Genomic DNA, 22497 nt, shown 5'->3' on the forward strand with positions numbered 1-22497 from the left:
CCCCCTTGACTTCTCAATCTAATAGCATCTTCAGTGTGCAAGATATAAACAATTCATCCTTAAGGAGAAGGTTGTTCAGTCTCAATTTCCTTGTAGGGAAATGTCTAACCTTATCTTCCCCCCATTCTACAACATGCCATCCCCGTTTCAATGGCATATGATCAGATAAAGTTAAACAAGGATCAACTTCATCATTCAAGGTATGAGGGACCCATGTGGCTTGTTGACTAAAGAAAACCCAGTCAATTCTTGAGGATGACCCAAAATATTAGAGGCTAAAATAGGTATGACCAAGCTCAGACCCCCAAGCCCCCCAATCTCCATCCATCAGCCATACCCAACTTGCCTCTGAGATTTTTCCACTTCCTTCTCTCTTGACCCATTAAAATAGTGCTCCCTCCCCACCTATCCACATGTCACTCTACCATATTAAAATCATTAATTATCCATATGCTCTCCTTTTCTATTTGAATCTCTACTACCAAGATCCTACCATTATGGTGATTAGCTACAATACTAGGATTTAAGTTTTTTTTTAACAATAGTCAAAACACCACTATAGCCTGAATTCACATCCCCTATAAAACCACCTAGTAGGCCAAAACCCTGTATTTTCTACAACATCTCATACCAAATAGATTATGTTCTTGAATCGCCATAACTAACATCCCCCATTCCTTGACTAAACCCCAAAAAACTAAATTCTTCTTCTTATCCCTAGGCCCCTTCACATTCCAGGTACACCCTTTCACCTCACATTTCCTATTCATTCTAAGCAGTCACTAGAACCATATCCACCTCCTCCTCCCTTTTAACCACTGGAGCATCCTCGTGCCCCCCATTCCCACGCTAGATATCCCTCCACACTGTCTCCACCTGCCAATTAAATCTTCCCATAGAGGATGTTTTGCTATCATCTACTCCTAATGGGCTGAAGGGATTAGAGTATAGAGATGGGCCTGAGCTATTCAGGGATTTGCTACCCCCTATTCCTTTGTCCAAAGGTTTGCTTTGATTTTTTCTAGCTTCTTCCTTGATTTGCCTAAAACTAGCGCTCCCCTAAGCTCTATCCCTAACTTTGGTCTAGCCTTTTTCCGCAAACTCCTCTTCCTCCGATACCAATATCTCCTTCCCTTTCACCTCTTTCCCCTTTTTATCATCAGGATTATCACCGATTTCAGCTTTGCTTCCCCCGCTTGGCTCACCTCACCTCCCCACCCGATTGAGTGTTCTTCGTTGTGCCATAGTTTCTAGCTATGTGATCGAAACCGCCACATCTAAAACAAGACCTAGGGAAGATACCGAATTTGAGTTTGAGTTCCATAGTTTCCCTAGCTCCACTTCGAGAATTTTAGGTGTCTCCAACAAGGTGCTCTGTGTAATACAAACTCTGTTCGATTGTCATCCACTATCTTCGTCCCTTGGGATAAACAGAACTGGGCATAGCGCTTTAGCAAGATCCCCCAGCGCCGCCGGTCTCAACCACGGCGGAAGTCCCATAATCTCCACCCATACTAGGGGGGGACTTCTATTTACATCAAAGATCAGGTCGAAGATTAGTGCGCATGCACTTTTGCCCTAGGAAGATCAGAGCCCTCGCAAATAAGTCAAACACAGTTTGCCCTTTTGTGAACAAAACATTAAAGAAGCCTTTCCCAAGATAAAAGATCTGTAAAACCACCTTCTCATAAAAAATATCATCTTGCAGCCACTTTCCTAATTCTGCCTTACTCGGTGGTCTCCCTGAACAAAATAGAATAGCGTTGCACATAGAGAACAAACCAATCTGTCTCCTCACCAACTTAGGGGAGATACTCGTACATACCTTTCCTTGGTCAATGTTCCTTTTCTGAGCCTGTGCATTCAGTCTCATCGAGATCCACTTCGGATGTTACCTTTTTGCTTCTTTCTCCCCTTCTTCTTCCTCGCGCGGTTCCTCTTCAACTCTTTGTCTAGCTCCAACCTCCCGAGTCTCCATCACCAACCACATCAAATTGTTCCCAAATGCCTACCATCTTTTATCGGGCGTCACCACCTCCATGTGTGAGAGGCACGTCGGCCACTCACCACTGTACGAGTGCATGCACTCACATGTGTCGCGTCAATGCTCCACCCCCCCTCCCCCTCCCAATTTGTCTCGAGGCTATGATGTTCTTCTATCCACTTTGGTATCATTGAATTGGGGCAATGGGTTTGGTTCTTTGCAAACATGGTGATGAAAGTAAAATTAATTCCCAAATTTAATAGACCGATGAAAGAAACATTAATTCCCAAATGTTCCCGAATGTAATACACTACTATCTATTGTAAACACATTAATTAATTAAAAATAATAGAAAAGAAAACATTAGATTTTCACGTGTCCCTTTGTGTTCAGGGGATAGATAGAACCCATTGGCCCTTTAAAATACAATTGGGAAAAATTTTTGCAGGAAAATTAGAAACGTTCGACATTTCATAGCATGCCAGCTTGGCTTCGGTTTCTGTCTTGGCAATGGATTGTGTCTCTGCAGCCTTACGTTGGCCTTCTCAACCTCAGCAGTACAATAGCTTTTCTGTGATTCTTCTCTCCGCGCTAACAGAGACCGAGAACTTTTCTTCGAAGAATGCAGTTTAGAAGGGGCTTTACTCTGCATTTCCGCTAAACCCTAATTTTCGCTGCGAAGAAGATGGTGTCTGATGAGGACATAGCGAAGAGGCTTGTCGAGCTGCTGGACCAAGCCGATCTTACCACCACAACCACCTCTGCCATTCGGAGACAGTTAGAGCAAGAGCTTGGAATCGACCTCGGCGACAGAAAAGCCTTTGTCAGAGAGCAGGTTGACCTCTACTTGCAAACACATCATCAAAATCAGCAGCAAGAAGAAAAAGAGGCAGAAGCAGATGAAGATGGAGAAGAAGAAGCTGCAGAGGAGGATGAAGACGATGACGTAGAGGAGGAAGAAGAAGCAGAAGAAGTAGAAAGAAAGCCAGAACAGGATTCCAGGCGTTTGCAAGCCAAGATCAACAGAGCAAAGAAAGACAGGTAGGAAACAAACCCTTGCTCTTCCTGCTTTTCATGAAAGCACGGTTTGCTTTCCATCAGGAAGCTGATACCAAAAACTTTTGGTCTTTGCTTTGAGTAATGCCATAGGAGAAGATAAGCACTGGCCCGATGCTGGCTGCAGCTGCTGGCACGATGTTGCCTATCACGAATATACATTATGCTGTCTAAAGACAAAAAGCATAAGATAAGATGAAAAAGAAAGGAAATTGTAGACCATTATTATGTGCGTCTTCCATGGTTCAGGTTAGCAAAGATGCAGAGACTATTTCTATAAGGAGCTAGTCCACTTGTCAGCAGAGTCTTCTAAGGTTCATTATGCAAGGGCTAGCAAAGGTGGTGAGACTATTTGTAAGGAAGGTTAAGATGGAATCCATTACCGCATTGGATACTTAAAAAAACACTTCAAAGGGGTCAAAGGCGTTCCTTGTTGGACATTATTTCATCCCCAGATGGACTTTCCCATGCACATTCATGCTTGTATCTAGCTCCATTTGAAGCCCTGCATATGCATCTAGGCACTACTTATTTTTTGCCTATTTTTTGGCATCATTTCAGATTTTTTATGCATTGTGAGCCAGTCCTTTGATTTGCTACTGGCCGACCAGCTCCTCTCCCACCTATATAAAGGTGGCTAGGCTTAGCCTAATTTTCATCTCTCTTTTCAGCTTCCACAGTGATAGGCAACATCTACGGGACCTCCTTGATGCTGCTCCACGTCATGTACTTCAAGTGCTGTGTTTTTCTTCCTACAGAGCTGCGTTTTTTCTCTTGGAGGTGATGGCTTCTGGAGATTACCATTCTCCCCTCTCGGGGATTCTCTTCTCTTCCCCTACTCACAGTTCACAGTGTTTTGTCTTCTCGATCTTCTCGTTTGTTCTTCCGGAGACCTTCTCGGTATTCAGATGTACCATATCTTCGCGAGCTTTGTGCCTTTTATGAGGAGGTTGTTCCCTTAGACTCTTTAGAGGATTTTTTGCAACGTGCCGGAGTTGGTCCACCCATCTGGCGCTGAAGAGGAGGTGTTGGAAATTATTTCATCACCAGATGGACGTTCCCATGCACATTCATGCTTGTATCTGGCTCCATTTGAAGCCCTGCATATGCATCTAGGCACTACATATTTTTTGCTATTTTTTTTGCCTATTTTTAGGCATTCTTTCAGATTTTTTATGCATTGTCGGCCAGTCCCCTGATTTGCTACTGGCTGACGAGCTCCTCTCTCACCTATATAAAGGTGGCTAGGTTTAGCCTCATTTTCATCTCCCTTTTCATCTTTTGCAGTGATAGGTAGCATCTACGGGACCTCCCTCATGCTGCTCCACGTCATGTACTACCTTTTCTGGTGATATTCAGCAGTGATCTTCTTTTCTCCTTTATGCTTGCTGTCCATACACAGTGTTGTTGCAGCATTTCTTTGTGGGTATCACAGCATAGTACCCATTCTTTTATTCCTGAGTCTCACGGTGATTGAGTGTAAGTGGATGTGGATGCCCCGGTCTCTAGTCTTTGCTAGAGGACTTTATGTAGTGGAGGGATTCAAGATGGTTGCATACTAGGAGTAGGATGGGGACAGTAGTAACACCGAATAAATGGCTTATGGAATTTGTGACGTTGGGGGTGCTAAGTTTAAATGTTGTCCATAAGGCCTTTAGTATCAGTGACCTGGATTGGTACACTAAATCCAAGACTATGGGACTAAAGTGGTGTTAGATGCCAAGCTGTAGTGCACCAAGTCTTGGCAATATGACAGGATGGTTCAAGGATATCTGATGTTGATCATTGAGGCTTAACTTGAGTCTTAGCCACAGCCATAGTTGTTACGAGGCGCGCCTCTAACGGTTAGAGGCGTTCGAGGCGTACGACTGCCTGATTGAGGCATCCACAAAACAATTAAAAAAATAAAAAAATAAATTATTATTATTTATTTATTTTTTGCTGGTTCAAGTCTTTAGACGGGGGCTTTAAGGGCCCAAGGCAGCCCCTCTCACACACACACTCTCTCTCTCTCTCTCTCCCTCATTCTCTCCCTCCCTCCCTTAAGCCTTTCTCAAGACCCAAAGTTCAAAGTTCAAACTTCAAACACACTAGGATGATGATGTTTTTTATACCCACTTTTGGAGCTCTCTCTATACTCTACCGGTTCATTTCAGTTCATTTCATTTTACTTTGTACCCTATGTATCCAGATGATGATGATGGACTATTTTCGTCTCATAGGTCATTTTGGCCTTTTGCAGACGTTTAATACAGCTTTCTTTCTTTCACACACACCTTTTTTTTTTTTTGTGAAATGAAGAAATTATATTATGAAACATCCATTTTACATCAGGGCAGTGCTCGAGAAAAGAGCCTATGTCCTATCCATCAGAAACAGTAAAAGAAAAGCTGAATACAAGAAACATCCAAATCTTCCTCATGTAAGGCATCATATAAGGACTGCCGCAATGAGGCTCGGAAGAACTCATAAGGGTGCTAAAGGGGTGAATTCAGATATGCATGATTTCGCTGTAGCCAGAGGGTCCATAAGGCCCAGTATCTGATCCAATGGAAGAAAAGAGAATACTGTGACAAAGAAGCTGATAATCTGCCAAACATCCAGAAAAACCTGTAGAACCTGTGTGCAGGAAATCTGAGAGATAAAAAATAGGAGATCTTGTCCAGAAGGTCTCTGGAATATGAACAAAACCACAATAAATGCGGAATACTCTCAGTAGTATGATGACATCTTGGACAAAGAGGAGAGGCAATCCTTCTTTGAGCCAATTTCACTCCCATTGGAAAAATACCAACAATGCATCTCCAAAGAAAGAGTCTCTGCTTCAATGGCATTTTCAACTTCCATACCAATGTCAATTTTCCTTTCCACCAAGCTAAAGACTTATTCAGATGCCAAAGAGAATTAGCATGATGAGCAATCCATGGAGGAGGTAATATCAATCGATAAGCCTGTATGGAAGTCAATAGATGCAAAGGCTGAGAGGATAATCTTGGACTTGAAGACTGCAGATGCCAATCTTGAAGCCTGTCTCTTACATCCAATGTTGGAATCGGAATGAAAGGGTGTAAGAGATCTGCAATAGCTTTCCATATAGGTCTATGATGCATCCCAAGATTGTATTGTTGGCATGCTGCCGGAAAAGAGAGAATATGCCCTTGAGTATCTACCACCTCGTCAATGAACCGGATGCCCAACTTCATAAGATTGTAAGCTCTGATTGGTTGTTGTACGGCAAGGGGAGAGTAAAAAACAGCACTCCAATGTAGGCTTTCCATTCGAAGCGAGGAAGCTATAGAAGCAGGATGGGGAGACCATTTGATGCGAGAGAGCACTTTCTTCTAATCCTGAATCAAGGAAGTAGAAAATGGACAACCAGGGATTTTACCTTGAAATTTGCCAAGTACTACTTCCGATGGATCAACTAGCCAATGTCCATAAGCATTTGTGCGCATCTGACCACACAAAATTGCCAACATGATAGACCAAGGCTGCTCTTGTTGAAAAAAGGTTTTGAGCATAGTGATCTTTCTTGCCAACACATGAAATTTGATGTTTATAATATTCAAACCACCATGCATTCTTGGTGAGCAAAGCAGGTCCATTTTGAGCAACCTTAAAGCTTTTTTATGAAGCTTAGTTTTCCAAAAAATCTCCATGGCTTGAGACATAAAAGAAGAAAGATCTCGAGATGACCAATGTAATAGAGGAAGGTAGAACTGGACATAAGCTAGAACAATGGACTGAACAATTCGAAGCCGTACGTGCAATGGCCAAGTGGAGATCTTCCAATATTCTAATTTGTCCTGAATTTTGTTTAATACCCAAGATATTTGTTGCTTATTTTTGATTTTCCAGCCAATGGGATAACCCAAATGTCTTACTATGTTTTCCGAATAAATAATCTGGCTGGGCCACAGGATAGCATGCCAGTCACAATGCTTGAGAGGTAAGAGTTTTGATTTCTGAAAATTAATTTTTAGACCAGTTGCCAACCCGAAATCTGAAAGAGTATCCATCAATAGGCGAAGCTCCAGAGGACTGTTCTTTGGCATGAAGAATGAATCATCTGCATAAGCCTGTGCAATGAAAGGCCGTGAACCAGAAATCTGAAGCCCCTCTAACTGTCTAGTATCAACGAGATGATCCATATAAAGAAGCAAAGGATGTGAAGCAATAGCATAGAACGAAGCACTGAGAGGGCATCCCTGTCGAACTGATCGTTCCAGAGTCCAAGACTTGGACAAATGATTCTCTATAAAGCATTGAGCAGTGGAATCTGAGTAAAGCCAATATATGACATTAACTAGCTTTGGCCCAAAACCAAGTTTAGACATGATTTGAGAGACATAATCCCACTGTACCGTATCAAATGCCTTTGCCACATCCACCTACATGACCAAGACATCTTGAGCAGAATATTTTGCATATTCCATTGCGATGAGAGTATTGGAGATATTATCATGTATATGCCTTCTTGGAACAAAACCATATTGCCTGGGATGAAGTCCATCATGAAGGATATCCTTTATCCGATGTACCAACATTTTAGCAATAAGTTTATATATAACAGGCATCAAAGTGATAGGCCTCCAGTCATCCATTGTCTCACATAGAGGTTTTTTGGGCACAAGCTTAACCAGACCATGCTTCCAAGCTGAGGGAAGATGTTGATACTGCCAGGCTACATTAATGAGCTTCAAGATTGGACCCTTCAATTCAGCCCAGAAGGCTACAAAAAATTCAACCGTCAAACCATCCCAGCCAGGGGATTTATGTTTACCCAAATGCTTGAGGGCTTCATCCAATTCAATATCTGAAAAGGACATTTCCAGCATTGAAGCTTTTTGCAAAGAAACAATAGGAGAAACAAGCTCAATAAATCTGCTGCGAGCCAATGCAACCTGAGGTGTAGAAGATGGTTGAGAAAAAAGAAGCTGAAAATGATCCGGACATTGTTTTTCTAGCTGAGATAAAGTCTGGGTCCAAAGACCATCGGGTTTCCTGACTCTCATGATAGATTGACTTTGTCTATACGCATGTAAATTTCGAAAGAAAGATTTCGAGGAACAACCCTTATCTAGCATAGGTTTAACTCTAGCCCTTGTCTGCCATTTGGAAAGCTTGCGTTTATCATTAGCATCAATTATGAAAGAAGCACAAGACAATGAATTTTGCTCAGAAGCAGAAAGAGACCTTTGATGGCTAATCTGTACCAAGGACTGCTTGTATGATTTTGCCCACTGGATATGCTGTCTGGTTTCTGCCATGTACCATCTTCCATATTCCTTAATGACATTTTGAATACGATGTACAAAAGAGTTCCAAGCAAAATCTAGATCCTCTTGAGCATGGGATAACAATGGCCTGCAAGCCAATCTGATCATTTGCTGGAATTTTTCATGAGAAAGATATAATTGATTGACCTGCAAGTGTCTGACTAAAGAGAGTTGCATATCATCCAGAGGCATACCAAATGAAAGGTTGAGCCAAAGTGGAGTGTGATCAGATAGTTGTTGAGAATAATCAGTCCACATTTGACATGTATAATCATCATATTGCTGAGCATGAATAAGATACCATCTATCAAGCCTGGCCCAATATTCTGTAAAAGCATTATGATGATATGTAAATCCCAAAACTGAAGGGTGAGTTGCTGTCCATATGTAAGATCCCTATTCCCACCGAGCAACGGATTCAGGGTACTGGCAGCGGAAGTAGCGCTTCTCGCGCGGGACAGGGGTCCCACACTCGAGGCCTCGCCCACGGATATCCGGATAAGAGACTAATCCGTCGGTTGTTCCAAAACCGAACCCAGAAAAACTTCCTCTACCGGAAAGCACGGGCGATTCCACCAGGATAACTTCTTACTCTAACGTAGTCAAGATCATTTCTGATCGAGATGATCCGATTACATCTATAAGATACTTAGTCAGTTCAAGGAAGAAACTTGCACTTGGATCATTGGGATCAACGCTTTTTTCCCTGTTCAAGAGGCACAGCCGTTGATTCCTATCCATAGAACAGTTTTTGTCCGGGATTTTTTTTTTCTATCGTAAAAACAAAAGTTTGAGTCTCGATTTACGGATCCATCAGTCCAGCCTAACCCCATCCAATCCCATGGGTTAGCCAACCGCCCAACCACTGTAGTGATGGGATCCAATTAAAAATTTGGTTAGGTTTTGTCCCGGGTACCAAGGAAAAGAGTTCCAAGGCCCCCTAGCCGGATGTTCATGCAAAATAAAACTAGTCACACCACTCACACACCCAATATGAAATTGCCTTTTTCAACCAGATTCAACCAGTTTAAAACAATCCTTTAATAAAACCATAGTATCATTGATCACCATCTTCCAATTTATCCAATTGATTCTTAATTTCCCATCATTCCTTCATCAGAGTATCTATGGCATCATTGGCAACTAGAACGCTCAGGAGCCGTTTCGATAGTTCCTAGCCCATAATACTTGGCAATGTAATCACTTAACATGATGGACTCTCGTTGAAGATCAGCAAGATCAACCAACAGATCCATATAAGGAGCCATGGACTCATCCATTGAAGACCAGCAAGGTCAATCAACCAGATCCATGCTCGATTTCAGAAAACAACTCCAACTCTGTTCCAATATCTTCCTCGACGCACGCGTGGGTATCCTAGGCGACCCAGAGCCCGAGCATCGTATGGTCAGCACCCTCTAGGATCCTTCGCAGGTAACCTAGCGCTTCACGCATAGGCCGCTTCCTTGGCCCCTCATCCACCGTACTGGAAGCTCACCATTTTAATCGCACCGAGGCTGGTCAAGACCTCGGCCGACCTTGCTACGCGAGACGTCCTTCATTGACTCCCCGTCAGCAGTTGCAACTTTCTCATCACGACCTTAATCACAAGACGGTCAAAATGCTCCCCCCAGCATTCTTGACATAAAACAATCATTTACAGACAGCATTTACAAACAGCATTTACAAACAGTTTACAATACAATTTCTATTTTAACTTTCATTTTTCCACATTATCCCTCCTCAATCTACATTACTTATTCCATATTCCATTTATATGTATACTCATCCCATCACATCATTTCCATCTCATCACTTCAGATTCCCTCACATCACAATCGTATATTCACATCCATACATCCACAACTATATGCGTACATTCACATCTACATGCATACATCTACATCCCTATGCATACATCCACATCCACATTCACATTCACCTCCATACATCTACATCTACATGCATACATCCACTCCACATTCACATCCACATCTATACATCTACATCTACATGCATACATCCACCTCTACATCCACATCTACGTCTATACACCTACATCTACATGCATACATCCCCATCCACATCCACATCTACATCTATACATCTACATCTACATGTATACATATACATCTCCATTCACAACTACATCTACATGCATACATCCATATCTCCATTCCCATCTACATCTATACATCTACATCTACATGCATCCATCCACCTCCACATCCACATCTACATCTATACATCTACATCTACATGTATACATCCACATCTCCATTCACATCTACATCTATACCTCTACATCTACATGCATCCATCCACATCTCCATTTACATCCTCATCTACACATCTATTTCTACATGCATACATCCACGTCCCATGCATACATCCACCTCCACATTCACACTCACATCCATACATCTACATCTACATGCAACATCCACATCTCCATGCATAATAAAATTCTTTTAATTAATCTAGGATGATAGTTCCTAGAATATGGTAGGAATTCCTCTTTTTATACTTTGAATGAATTTATTTTATGCGTAATTTCTATAAAAATTTTGCCATAGCTCCGCTACTATGACTGATAAATCTCAATTTTTTTTCTAAGGGATAAAGCTCATTATTAAAGAAATAATTAGAATGGTTTCTAATTGGATCATCAATCCATAATGGTCTCTAATTGGATCATTAAGAAAACAATTAGAATGGTCTCTAATTGGGGGTCATCAATCCATAATGGATTGAATCATCAATGTGCATAAACTAAAAGCATAGCAACAAGCCATTAATTTGGCCTCAAGCATAGCTTAATCTTGGATTAAGGAAAGGCTTTATGAAAAGCTTCATTTGGATTGAGAATGGTTCATGAGTATGACCATTTCTTGAGTGAGAGAGAGAAATTACATAAAAACCATTAGAATTTAAACATAAATGGAAATTAACTTCTATAGCATTTATTAAATTATGTAACTCTTCACTACTATTCACCAATTAACTTCAATAGCATTTAAAAAACCATACCAATTAAACTTCTCAAGCTTGAGAGGGGTTGAGAAGAGAGAATCATTGAGAAATTATAGAAAGATCAAAATTCAATATACTTACCTTATAATTTGCTTGATTCTTTATTCACGGTAGAGGCCCCCAACCAATCAATTGGTTTAGTATGTTGATGGAGCCACCAATGGGAATTGAAGAAAGAGAGAAGTATCAAAAACTAGTGAATTATTAAAGAATTCACAACTCTTGGCTTAGGTAGAGTAGAGTAACAATGCATAAGACACTCTATATTTTGGCTTAGGTGGAGTAGAGTAACAAGCATAAGACTCTATCTAATTTGGCTTAGGTGGAGTAGAGTAACAAAGCATAAGACCCTATCTAATTTGGCTTAGGTGGAGTAGAGTAACAAAGCATAAGACCCTATCTAATTTGGCTTAGGTGGAGTAGAGTGACAAAGCATAAGACACTATATATTTTGGCTTAGGTGGAGTAGAGTGACAAAGCATAAGACACTATATTTTTTTCAACAAGGGGAGGCTTCTATTTATAGGAAAATTTGAGCTCCTAACCAAATAAACTGATTCTAGAATTTTTCAAGTCAGTTTGGTTGAATTTGGACTAGATTTGGACCTAGTTTGGTTACTTTTTGATTCGGTTTGGTTCCATTTTGATTTGGTTTGGTTCAAGAGAGATGAGAGATAAAAATATCACATTATTTTTGAGTTTAAAACTCATTCAAGCATGTGAAATATGCACCTCCTTTAAAGAATTCCCCTTCCTTACATATGTGTCAAAATTTTATTGCTCATAGTTTTTTACTAATAAACCTTGTACATTTTCAACTCTTCATCTTATGTGAAATATGCATCTCCTTTAAAGAACTCCTCTTCCTTACATATGTGTCATAGTTTTTTTGCTAATAAACCTTGTACATTTTCAACTCTTCATCTTATGTGAAATATGCACCTCCTTTAAAGAACTCCCCTTCCTTACATATGTGTTTATTTACTAATAAACCTTGTACATTTTCAACTCTTCATCTTATGTGAAATATGCACCTCCTTTAAAGAACTCCCCTTCCTTACATATGTGTTTATTTACTAATAAACCTTGTACATTTTCAACTCTTCATCTTATGTGAGCATTTACTCATTTTTGGATACCCAAAATATCTCATATTTTTAATATTGCTCATAGTTTTTTTACTAATAAATCTTGTACATTTTCAACTCTTCATCTTATGTGAGCATTTACTCATTTTTGGGTATCTTCTTTTACAAATTGGATTTATCTCCTCCCTACACATGGATTGATGCTATTGGCCCATAGGAACCTTAATTGGACCATAATCTAAAAATTTCTGAAAATCTAGACCCTTAGACTAAGGTTCTTTATACTTATTTCCAATTAATTCCAATTGCACATTGGAAGATTCTTTTTGAATTTCTATTTCAGGGGAACTTATTTTAATAAGATGAGTTAATTTTCTATCCAAAAATATTCATAATCTGAATATTCTCTCTCTAGCATATTTTTCTCTCTCTAGGCTAAAACAGTTAGAACAAGACCTTTATATTTCTGAAGAGGGATTGATTACAGGGGAAGATACTAGACATCAAAAAGGGGTTGGGGGAGGAATCTTACATTCTACCCCACTTAAAAAATGCGAGATGTCCTCATCTCGCAAACTGGGATAATTTTACAAGATGCACGAATATGAGATTTAGAGAAAAATTTTAATCAAGATTAACCACCAAGAAAAGTCTTAAAGAGAGCAAGATTCAAAATAAGAACAAGATTTAAACTTTATTCATTCACGGAACTTATACAGTAAAGATAGAAGAACTCTTTACACTTCCATAAGCCCGTCCATCATATGGTCACAAAAGCAGTCCTCACAAGCTGCACAAGTATAGGGTAACTCATCTATGGGAATGATTCTGCTGGTTATTGCCGCACCTATCTCAGTGGTATGAGGTGATTTAACAAAAGGACCTTTGAGAGGCAAGCCAAAAATGGGATAAAGGCATATCTTCTCATGAGGAAGAAAACACGCCAGTAAGAAGACCCGCTCAGAAAACCCAAGATGTCTTGATCTCATGACGCAGTAGTATCGGGGACCCAAACCCAAAGCTTCAATAACCATGGCCAAGCGGACATTGTTACGAAAGTGCTGCTGACCCCAGGGTGTTACCCTAGTTATGTTTTGATAGGTCCGCCATTTGGTCTGCGCTACAGAAGTTCCTAGGTGAGGAAAAAGTGAGCGCTCATACTGTTCTATAAAGTCTTTCTTCACAGAGTCTCTTGCGTCTTGAAGGTGAGAAATCATCAGGGATAAAACTAATTCCTGTTGCCAAGCCATGAAGGAGATTAAGAAAGAAAGGAGATTGATGGGAGTAAGATTACTGTGAGCGGCAAGTAAAAATTACGACTTATATAAAGGAAGGAGCTAGCGTAACCTAGAAGCCAACAGTAACTTGCCACTGAAGTTTTACCGTCTTTCCATGATTTGAGTTTGACACATTTTTCTATAGAAGGCATTAAGAATTTTGAGATGAGGGAATAAAAGAAACTTGTAGGCTAAGTCACCTACTTTCATTGAATTCAGATATAAGGGTCACAATATCTGGGGGATAACTTCTTATACTCCCCAAGAGATAAAGAACTTCTTTTGGGCCGTACTCGAATGAAAACCAAAACCTTGGTATCCAAAACACCGATTCTCACTTCTGGACTCATTGTTCTAAAGCCTTAAAACAGGTGGGACTCCTGAGAAGTATTCTAGGGAAAGGGTCTTCCTTTTTTAAACAGAAACTTTCTTTTATTTTAGAGAGGGAATAATTATAAGATCAGAAAGGAAGATTCTTACCCCTGTATGCTTCGAAGGTTGGGGAGGAATCTTACATTCTACCCCACTTAAAAAGTGCGAGATGTCCTCATCCCGCAAGGTAGAGGACAGCTCTTTTTCTTAAGATCCAATTTTATTCTGGGGTTCCTTATATTCTAGTCAACCCAACAGAACACTGGGATAAATATCCCTTATATAGAACTCATCATTAAATAACAATTCATTCAGATTATATCATTCATATCTTTAACATGATAATGGTCCATTCGACTGAAAAGTTTCCTTCGGAACATTCCTCCACGGAAATTTCAGTCAAGTAAGTTCTCAATTTGACATCCCTTAACTCGATCTACCGGTCAAGTATTAACAGTAGCAATCTGACAGCACAACCCACTAATCTCATAGTGATTTGCTGAATTCGTTATCATCTTTCTAGTTATGAATATCATCACAGAGACTCGTCCCATTCCCCCTCATTGTGGTTTCATTATATTTCAACTAATTTTTAAAATCAACATTTTTCAATCAGCATTTTCAATCAGAATCCAAATCAATTCATCAATTCTCAAACAGAATTAAAAATCATATCAATCACATTCAAAATCATCATCTGGATAGCATTAACACTTATAATTTCAAGTCTTAGATTTACTCGTATATACTGTCAGTAAAGAGCTGCAGTATACTCTCGGTATATATGGGTAGTCACGGCCCTTGGAATTATAAGGTAAATACTATTATGTCTAGGCCTCAAGCACGTCAGGGATTCTATATAATTGCGGCACTTCCATCTGAAGACTCAATTACCAAATTACGAATTTCAGTTTGAATATCAAATTGTATGAATTATCTCACACAATTATAATCTTTTTGTGTCTCTTGATAAATTTTTGATATATTTGTCTTCTTAGTTGATCTTTATTAACCAAATGCTCTGATACCAACTGTAAGATCCCTATTCCCACCGAGCAACGGATTCAGGGTACTGGCAGCGGAAGTAGCGCTTCTCGCGCGGGACAGGGGTCCCACACTCGGGGCCTCGCCCACGGATATCCGGATAAGAGACTAATCCGTCGGTTGTTCCAAAACCGAACCCGGAAAAACTTCCTCTACCGGAAAGCACGGGCGATTCCACCAGGATAACTTCTTACTCTAACGTAGTCAAGATCATTTCTGATCGAGATGATCCGATTACATCTATAAGATACTTAGTCAGTTCAAGGAAGAAACTTGCACTTGGATCATTGGGATCAACGCTTTTTTCCCCGTTCAAGAGGCACAGCCGTTGATTCCTATCCATAGAACAGTTTCTGTCCGGGATTTTTTTTTTTCTATCGTAAAAACAAAAGTTTGAGTCTCGATTTACGGATCCATCAGTCCAGCCTAACCCCATCCAATCCCATGGGTTAGCCAACCGCCCAACCACTGTAGTGATGGGATCCAATTAAAAATTTGGTTAGGTTTTGTCCCGGGTACCAAGGAAAAGAGTTCCAAGGCCCCCTAGCCGGATGTTCATGCAAAATAAAACTAGTCACACCACTCACACACCCAATATGAAATTGCCTTTTTCAACCAGATTCAACCAGTTTAAAACAATCCTTTAATAAAACCATAGTATCATTGATCACCATCTTCCAATTTATCCAATTGATTCTTAATTTCCCATCATTCCTTCATCAGAGTATCTATGGCATCATTGGCAACTAGAACGCTCAGGAGCCGTTTCGATAGTTCCTAGCCCATAATACTTGGCAATGTAATCACTTAACATGATGGACTCTCGTTGAAGATCAGCAAGATCAACCAACAGATCCATATAAGGAGCCATGGACTCATCCATTGAAGACCAGCAAGGTCAATCAACCAGATCCATGCTCGATTTCAGAAAACAACTCCAACTCTGTTCCAATATCTTCCTCGACGCACGCGTGGGTATCCTAGGCGACCCAGAGCCCGAGCATCGTATGGTCAGCACCCTCTAGGATCCTTCGCAGGTAACCTAGCGCTTCACGCATAGGCCGCTTCCTTGGCCCCTCATCCACCGTACTGGAAGCTCACCATTTTAATCGCACCGAGACTGGTCAAGACCTCGGCCGACCTTGCTACGCGAGACATCCTTCATTGACTCCCCGTCAGCAGTTGCAACTTTCTCATCACGACCTTAATCACAAGACGGTCAAAATGCTCCCCCCAGCATTCTTGACATAAAACAATCATTTACAGACAGCATTTACAAACAGCATTTACAAACAGTTTACAATACAATTTCTATTTTAACTTTCATTTTTCCACATTATCCCTCCTCAATCTACATTACTTATTCCATATTCCATTTATATGTATACTCATCCCATCACATCATTTCCATCTCATCACTTCAGATTCCCTCACATCACAATCGTATATTCACATCCATACATCCACAACTATATGCGTACATTCACATCTACATGCATACATCTACATCCCTATGCATACATCCACATCCACATTCACATTCACCTCCATACATCTACATCTACATGCATACATCCACTCCACATTCACATCCACATCTATACATCTACATCTACATGCATACATCCACCTCTACATCCACATTTACGTCTATACACCTACATCTACATGCATACATCCCCATCCACATCCACATCTACATCTATACATCTACATCTACATGTATACATATACATCTCCATTCACAACTACATCTACATGCATACATCCATATCTCCATTCCCATCTACATCTATACATCTACATCTACATGCATCCATCCACCTCCACATCCACATCTACATCTATACATCTACATCTACATGTATACATCCACATCTCCATTCACATCTACATCTATACCTCTACATCTACATGCATCCATCCACATCTCCATTTACATCCTCATCTACACATCTATTTCTACATGCATACATCCACGTCCCATGCATACATCCACCTCCACATTCACACTCACATCCATACATCTACATCTACATGCAACATCCACATCTCCATGCATAATAAAATTCTTTTAATTAATCTAGGATGATAGTTCCTAGAATATGGTAGGAGTTCCTCTTTTTATACTTTGAATGAATTTATTTTATGCGTAATTTCTATAAAAATTTTGCCATAGCTCCGCTACTATGACTGATAAATCTCAATTTTTTTTCTAAGGGATAAAGCTCATTATTAAAGAAATAATTAGAATGGTTTCTAATTGGATCATCAATCCATAATGGTCTCTAATTGGATCATTAAGAAAACAATTAGAATGGTCTCTAATTGGGTCATCAATCCATAATGGATTGAATCATCAATGTGCATAAACTAAAAGCATAGCAACAAGCCATTAATTTGGCCTCAAGCATAGCTTAATCTTGGATTAAGGAAAGGCTTTATGAAAAGCTTCATTTGGATTGAGAATGGTTCATGAGTATGACCATTTCTTGAGTGAGAGAGAGAAATTACATAAAAACCATTAGAATTTAAACATAAATGGAAATTAACTTCTATAGCATTTATTAAATTATGTAACTCTTCACTACTATTCACCAATTAACTTCAATAGCATTTAAAAAACCATACCAATTAAACTTCTCAAGCTTGAGAGGGGTTGAGAAGAGAGAATCATTGAGAAATTATAGAAAGATCAAAATTCAATATACTTACCTTATAATTTGCTTGATTCTTTATTCACGGTAGAGGCCCCCAACCAATCAATTGGTTTAGTATGTTGATGGAGCCACCAATGGGAATTGAAGAAAGAGAGAAGTATCAAAAACTAGTGAATTATTAAAGAATTCACAACTCTTGGCTTAGGTAGAGTAGAGTAACAATGCATAAGACACTCTATATTTTGGCTTAGGTGGAGTAGAGTAACAAGCATAAGACTCTATCTAATTTGGCTTAGGTGGAGTAGAGTAACAAGCATAAGACTATCTAATTTGGCTTAGGTGGAGTAGAGTAACAAAGCATAAGACCCTATCTAATTTGGCTTAGGTGGAGTAGAGTGACAAAGCATAAGACCCTATCTAATTTGGCTTAGGTGGAGTAGAGTGACAAAGCATAAGACACTATATATTTTGGCTTAGGTGGAGTAGAGTGACAAAGCATAAGACACTATATATTTTGGCTTAGGTGGAGTAGAGTGACAAAGCATAAGACACTATATTTTTTTCAACAAGGGGAGGCTTCTATTTATAGGAAAATTTGAGCTCCTAACCAAACAAACTGATTCTAGAATTTTTCAAGTCAGTTTGGTTGAATTTGGACTAGATTTGGACCTAGTTTGGTTACTTTTTGATTCGGTTTGGTTCCATTTTGATTTGGTTTGGTTCAAGAGAGATGAGAGATAAAAATATCACATTATTTTTGAGTTTAAAACTCATTCAAGCATGTGAAATATGCACCTCCTTTAAAGAATTCCCCTTCCTTACATATGTGTCAAAATTTTATTGCTCATAGTTTTTTACTAATAAACCTTGTACATTTTCAACTCTTCATCTTATGTGAAATATGCACCTCCTTTAAAGAACTCCTCTTCCTTACATATGTGTCATAGTTTTTTTGCTAATAAACCTTGTACATTTTCAACTCTTCATCTTATGTGAAATATGCACCTCCTTTAAAGAACTCCCCTTCCTTACATATGTGTTTATTTACTAATAAACCTTGTACATTTTCAACTCTTCATCTTATGTGAGCATTTACTCATTTTTGGATACCCAAAATATCTCATATTTTTAATATTGCTCATAGTTTTTTTACTAATAAATCTTGTACATTTTCAACTCTTCATCTTATGTGAGCATTTACTCATTTTTGGGTATCTTCTTTTACAAATTGGATTTATCTCCTCCCTACACATGGATTGATGCTATTGGCCCATAGGAACGTTAATTGGACCATAATCTAAAATTTTTTGAAAATCTAGACCCTTAGACTAAGGTTCTTTATACTACATTGGAAAATTCTTTTTGAATTTCTATTTCAGGGGAACTTATTTTAATAAGATGAGTTAATTTTCTATCCAAAAATATTCATAATCTGAATATTCTCTCTCTAGCATATTTTTCTCTCTTTAGGCTAAAACAGTTAGAACAAGGCCTTTATATTTCTGAAGAGGGATTGATTACAGGGGAAGATACTAGACATCAAAAAGGGGTTGGGGGAGGAATCTTACACCATAAATCTGCAGTATGAAGTGATGAAGTCATATGTTCCCATTGCTGGATTTCAGAGGGCAGCATATGGGATTTATGTGTGGTATTGTCCTTCCAGTGAGGAGAATTATTGAAGTCACCACAAAGTAGAGCATTTGAGAACCAAGGATATTGCTTTATGGAGTCCCACATTTGAGCTCTGGAAGCTGAAATTTGAGAGGCATACAAGGAGCCTATTTCAAAAATCTCTCCATTGATCATACATTGGATAATCATCCATCGGCCACAAAGATCATTATATGCTACACAGGGCTGCAGATCATGTCTGGCTAAAATGCACAGCCCAGAGAATTGTTCAGATCCTGCATAAAATATATCATATCCTGAAAAGAACCCATGCTGGCCCCAGCAAAAGAATGCTGATTATGCTCTTGCAGACACACAACATCTGGATGAGTTTTATTTATATAATGCCATAGGAGCCTCCATTTATGCTGGTTGCAGAGGCCCTATATGTTATAAGAAATACATTTAAGAGAAGCATGCATGAAAATATGTACAAGAGATGAGCAGTCCTCAAAGAGAAAGAGAGGCATCAGGCATCTGCCATTGCCACAGGGTCTTGCTGACCCTCAGAATCCAATTCCCTGACTAGATCATCTTCTTCACAAAGTGGAATACCCTTCTTGATTGCATTGACCCATGCCTTTGAGATGGGGCTGTCCGAAGAGGTAGAAGGTTGACCAGGAGATGAAGCAGAAGCATCCCAATTACGAGATTGGAGAGGTCTTTGTTTGAGAGGCACCGTCTTCTTTGCATTCTGCCAACCCTCGTGAGTAGATGAATTATTTTCCACTAGCTTGCTTTTTCCTTTATCCTTGTTTTGAGCTGAATTGGCTATGAACTGAAGGCTTTGCTCCTTTAGCTTCAGTCTTTTCCACATATGTCTTCTGACCTCCTTTATTAGATGGCGGAGGAATGGCAGCTGGAGGAGGCGGATGAAGGATAGAGGGACACTCAGAAGCTAGGTGCCCAAACTTGTGACAAGAGAAACAAGCTCCAGCAAAAATGCCCCATTTCAAAGTGAAATATTTCTTTCCCAAATTAACACCCTCAATCTCAACTGCAATAGCAGAGGGGGTTGGTCTATCAGTATCCCATAAGATGCAAAAACGATTTTTATTACCTGTGGGACGAGGGGGACAGATCACTTGTCCCAATGTCATCGCTAAGCCTGGAAGCTCTGTTCTCATGTAATCTGGAAAATCAACCACTTCAACCCATACAGGGCAGTGATGTTTGATGAGATTCTGATAGTCCTTATTAGGAGACCAAGGCATGATGTGCACCATTTGACGACCGAAAAATAAAGGGGACATTTCCAGCATCTTTTGTTTTGTCAATGCATCCAAGAGATGAACTTCATAAAATCCTCAGGAGGCAAAATAGACTCCTTCTACATAGCATCCACCTAGGAGAGAATTCACCCATTGTCCCACATCATTAGCCGAGGGTATTTTGCCTGGAAAAAAGATGATGACTGCAGTTTGAGAGAGCTTCTTCAGAGGATACACAAGAGAAGGCAACTTCATCTTGTAAGTGAGTTCCGGAGCAGGTAGTATCCATTCTCTTCTACTTTGTTGAAAATCCTCATTCAACATGTCAAACACATAGGAAGCATCTTCAGATGACGGAGCTATGGGGGGCAGAGTTTCCCTTGATTGTCTTTTAGGTTTAGGAGAAAGTGCTCTCTTGACATAATACTTGCTTGTTTCTGCCATCGAGACTTACACAGAAGGGAACACATAGACCTGTAGATAGCGAGGCGCTTGGAGGGTTGAGAGGGCAGACAGGATGGCGAAACAGCGAGAAGTTTTGAGCGAGCAGAAGTAAGGGCTGCGAATTGGCTGAAATCGTGGAGCAGATCGTCGTGTTCATAGACAAACGGAGTGTTGGATGGGACGCACACACTAACGGTGGGCTGGATGGAACGCGCTCACAAAACGGAGAGCTGCAGGGGGCTGGAACGAAACAGGAAAGAGACAAAACGGAGCTCTGAAAGGTGGCTGTTCACAGCGAGCTGGCGCAGGAAGGAGAATGAACCGTAGACTACAGTATGAACAGGTCGGGATCACCAGGAGGGCCGGCTGAGGGCTGAAATCGCCATGGCTAGAGCTCGTAACACACACACACACACACCTCTCTCTCTCTCACACACACACACACCTTTCTTTCACACACACACACCTTTCTTTCACACACACTCTCTCTCTCCCTCTCATACACACCCTCTCTCTCCCTCCCTCAAGGCTCATACATACACACTCTAGTCTCTCTCTCTCTCTCTCTCAACTTTCACTATATATATTATATCTATCTATCACTATATATATATATATATATATATATATATATATATATATATATATATATAGTTTGTACACCGTTTCTTACCTTCTCAAGGTATATATATATATATATATATATAGTCTGTACACTGTTTCTTACCTTCTCAAGGTATATATATATATATATATATATATATATATATATATATATATATATATATATATATATATATAACAGACGCCTCTAACGTCTCTAAAAAATAGGAGTCTTTCGAGGCGCGTACCATACCCACCTCGTACCAAATGCCTATGACGCCTCTAACAACCTTGGCCACAGCTCAACAGGTGTTATGATCCCTTGTGGCTTGTGGGGAGGATGAGAGTTGCCAGTTTTCTCTAGCAGCTCACACAAAGTAGTGCACAAACTTTGCTTGGGAAGGCCTCCATATATAGCTCCTGACAACACAACGGGAGGCAAATGTTGAGCCTTGTTAGTGCTTTGCTTTTTGTCTTTATCCTCTTTATTCCCCTTCCCTTCTTCATGAAAGTTTAATAACAAGATACTCCAAAGTGCATTGAGCTCCCTATTAATAGTAATCAGTAATATGATTGCTCCTTGAACAACTTTAACTTCATGGAGGTGGAAGCTGCCATAGGTCTTGAGGTGCCTATAATGGAATGCTTGTGTGGGGCTAGTTCGGCTTTCCAAATATACTTGGTATACACTAATCTATGGATTAGGGATCTAATACAGAGGGGTTAGGGAGCCTGATTAGGGATTAGTAGGCAGATACTTGGTTAGGGTTCC

General features: G+C 39.9%; 1 protein-coding gene across 2 annotated transcripts in view; it reads left to right on the forward strand.

The window, feature by feature from the left end:
* The first annotated feature begins 2421 nt into the window (after window positions 1-2421).
* LOC147631370 (uncharacterized) overlaps window positions 2422-22497 on the forward strand; it is a 95055-nt gene continuing 74979 nt past the window's right edge. For both annotated transcript variants that reach the window (XM_086809766.1, XM_086809767.1), the window contains exon 1: window positions 2422-3025. In XM_086809766.1, the coding sequence (XP_086665892.1) occupies window positions 2670-3025 (356 nt within the window). In that variant the 5' untranslated portion in view covers window positions 2422-2669. The remainder of the gene's footprint in view (window positions 3026-22497) is intronic.

This window comes from Cibotium barometz, chromosome 15 (genome assembly GCF_041138505.1).
Source record: "Cibotium barometz isolate CiBa-2024 chromosome 15, ASM4113850v1, whole genome shotgun sequence".
Classification (NCBI taxonomy): Eukaryota; Viridiplantae; Streptophyta; class Polypodiopsida; order Cyatheales; family Cibotiaceae; genus Cibotium; species Cibotium barometz.